This window comes from Otolemur garnettii, unplaced genomic scaffold (assembly GCF_000181295.1).
Source record: "Otolemur garnettii isolate 467f Iridium unplaced genomic scaffold, OtoGar3 scaffold00191, whole genome shotgun sequence".
NCBI lineage: Eukaryota > Metazoa > Chordata > Mammalia > Primates > Galagidae > Otolemur > Otolemur garnettii.
In genome coordinates this window covers 2,253,717-2,256,608 of record NW_003852586.1, presented here as the reverse complement: position 1 = coordinate 2,256,608, position 2,892 = coordinate 2,253,717, and the positions used below count along the sequence as shown (strand labels likewise).

The 2,892-nt window shown below is 35.3% G+C and overlaps 1 protein-coding gene across 1 annotated transcript in view; it reads right to left on the bottom strand.

Annotated features, from left to right (window-relative positions):
* Nucleotides 1-2,443, bottom strand: part of LOC100947201 (UDP-glucuronosyltransferase 2B17-like) — a 15,179-nt gene extending 12,736 nt beyond the window's left edge. The window contains exons 1-2 of the mRNA XM_003800967.3: nt 1,712-2,443; nt 251-399 (exon numbers count right to left, since the gene is read on the bottom strand). Coding sequence (XP_003801015.1) covers nt 251-399; nt 1,712-2,435 — 873 coding nt within the window. The 5' untranslated portion in view covers nt 2,436-2,443. The remainder of the gene's footprint in view (nt 1-250; nt 400-1,711) is intronic.
* Between the last annotated feature and the right edge of the window lie 449 nt (nt 2,444-2,892).

Genomic DNA, 2,892 nt, shown 5'->3' with positions numbered 1-2,892 from the left:
GAACAGGCTTAAGGCAGGGAACACCTGCCCTGATGTGGCCAACTGTCTATTTAATGTACTAAAACATGGGACTCTCAGTGAGGAATGGTTTAAATACTGGAATGAAAGTAAACATTATTCTGGCCATCACTGTTTGGGGGATACATTTATATTGATAAGAAATTGTGTTCCCTTTAAAGTAGGATAATGGTGAAGGGCCTCAATAGTCACAAAAAAAAAAAAAAAAGAAAGAAAACAGTAATATGTTCACCTTAGGTAGTGGTTTGGCAGGTTTGCAGTGGAGGCCTCCAACAAACTCAACATTCGGTAAGAGTGGGCGAGGAAATTCAAAGTCCCAGTAGGTTCGAATGAGCCACATCTCAGCTTTCCCCATCATCTCATATAAAGTCGTGGGTCTTCCTGATAAAGAAACCAAAGGGATCAAAGAAACCAAATGTAGATGATGCAAGAGGATTGTTGTGAGAATATAAAAGTAATTTCCTGAAAGAAGTTAGAATAATGTAGCCAACAATATCTATAGTGTTTGGGTTAAACAAAAATTTGCACACATTGATATATAGGCATGATTTAATTTCTCTGTGCTCTATAAGTTGTTCATATATATGTATAAGAAAAACAAAGTGTTAAGAGAATTTTTCAGAAAGGCTGTGTCTCCAATGTCACATCAGTGTATTCACAATTATCAATAATTATTAAAGTGAGGCACTGTGGAATTACTCTTGCATTTATTTTTTTCTAAAACTGCAAAATGAACAAATATACAATACACAATTCTTTGACATCTACTATCAATGACTCCTACCCAAATCATAAAACTTCTTTCTAATGAGTGCTCAATTTAGTTTTTACAATTTCTCAAACCACTCTCATGATCATTGGTTCTCCAAGTATATCTAGAGTTTTTTGAATATATGGTTGAAATCCTTATACTTACTCCTTGTTCTGGTTCTGGTGAAGATCTTAAATGATATTAGTATTCTAAAAATAAATACATTTTCAAATAGAGGAAATTTTCAAAAGTTATAGAAATGGATAATTTTTGCTCCCCTTCATTTGGCTCACATTGACCTTAAAGTAGATATACAGTTTAATAAAATATAGACGAAAGTTTGGATGTTCATATGTCAATGGGATTTTAGGCCTAAAACAGATAATCTCCAGCCTTGAGTGAAAGAAGTAGACACATTGGAAACTCAAATTTTTGAGATACAGTCACCTCTAAAGGTGAAGGGTTCTTTCTGATTATATGGAAAACTATTGTAATTTCTAAGTAAGAAAACTAAGTTAAACAAGGAGAAGCGACTTCATTAATACTTCAGTGATAGTTGAACTAAAATAACGTGTAACTCCTCATTACACATACCTGCTTTCATAAAGATGTTTCTTTGTGTTTTTATAAACTTTTATTTGAGACAAAAAAGTGAATAGTAAAGTAGACACAGGATTGTGAAAAGAAACTCCAAGTGCTTTAATTTGCACATTTATGTGTATAGGGAGTGTTTATAGAAGTGATAGCCACAAAGTTCTAACTGATTCTATAATGTTTCCATATTTCCTTAATATTTGTTAGATTGGTATTTCATCTTATATTTATATTTCTTCCATTCTTTTACAAAATACACACTTGTCTGCTTTCATATTCATACAAGCTTACCACCTATGGCACCAAGAAAGGTGGGAGGTAACATCCATGATTAAAAACATTACTCACCGAGAACATCACTGTAAAACTGATCCCATTTCTTCATATTAAATGTTTGGAACCAAAAGTCAAAGTAAAGCATGTATATCATATTTTTCACCCTCTCCATGAATGTCATGCGATCACTTAATTCTGACAAAATAACAGGAACGTAGGAAGGAGGGAAGGGAAGTCCTCCACTGTGCTTCTCAAAGGAGTATCCAGGAGAGAAGCGCAGACTGAACACCAGGGGGGTTTTAAGTATCTCGGCCAGCAGCTCCCCACAGGGACTAATGGCATCTGCAAGAACAACATCAAATTTTGCATCATGTAGCTTCTTTATGAGTTTTGTATTGAAAACTACATCGTCACAGAGCTTTTGAATACAGTCAGAATATTTCCATGTGAGTTTTTCTACTTGTGAAAAATAAGACCAAAATGAATCCTTTGGAATATCATATGTCCATTCATTGAACATTTTGAAAAGAAAACCCTCAAAGTCATCTTTAGTTAGAGATGTAGGATAAACTTCAAATTTAATAGCAGATGTTTTGCTGGGATCAACGAGAATGGAAGCTGAAGATGCCAGCACAGTCACCTCATGGCCTCTCTGGACAAGTTCGTCCAGGATGGTCTTTATGTTGATCCAGTGGCTGTATTCCGTGGGCCACACCAGCACCTTTCCACATGTCCCAGAGCTGAAGCAACAGCTCAGCTGTAGGAGAAGAAAAGCTGAAGTCCATTTCACAGCCATCTTGGTCAGAGCGATGCTTCTTTTTCAGTTGCTGTTTCTTTCTGACATTTTTTATCCTTATACCCAGGTAAACCAATCAAATTAAAATTTAACTCGTATACTTAAAAGTAAGTACATTATCTGAACAGTGGTTGGCATGTAGACAAACCAAAGTTAGATGACCTCGTACTTGCTCAAGTGTGTTTAATGTCCCTTTATGTTTATAATTGGTACAATGCAGCTATTTTTGATGACTTTGCATGTGTAATATCGCCTGTCTTATGTAAGACACTTTATGTAGTGTCCGAAGTGTAGGCAAGTGAGAGACTCCTGGGTCTGCAGTCCCTTGACACCAAAATGCAGTAACTATACAGCTGGGTCAGTGTTTCTTGGATATCTGGTCAAAAACGTTTTTGTAAAACAAAACATATTTCAATATTTATTGTATATGTAATATGATTGACTTATCACTGTTTAG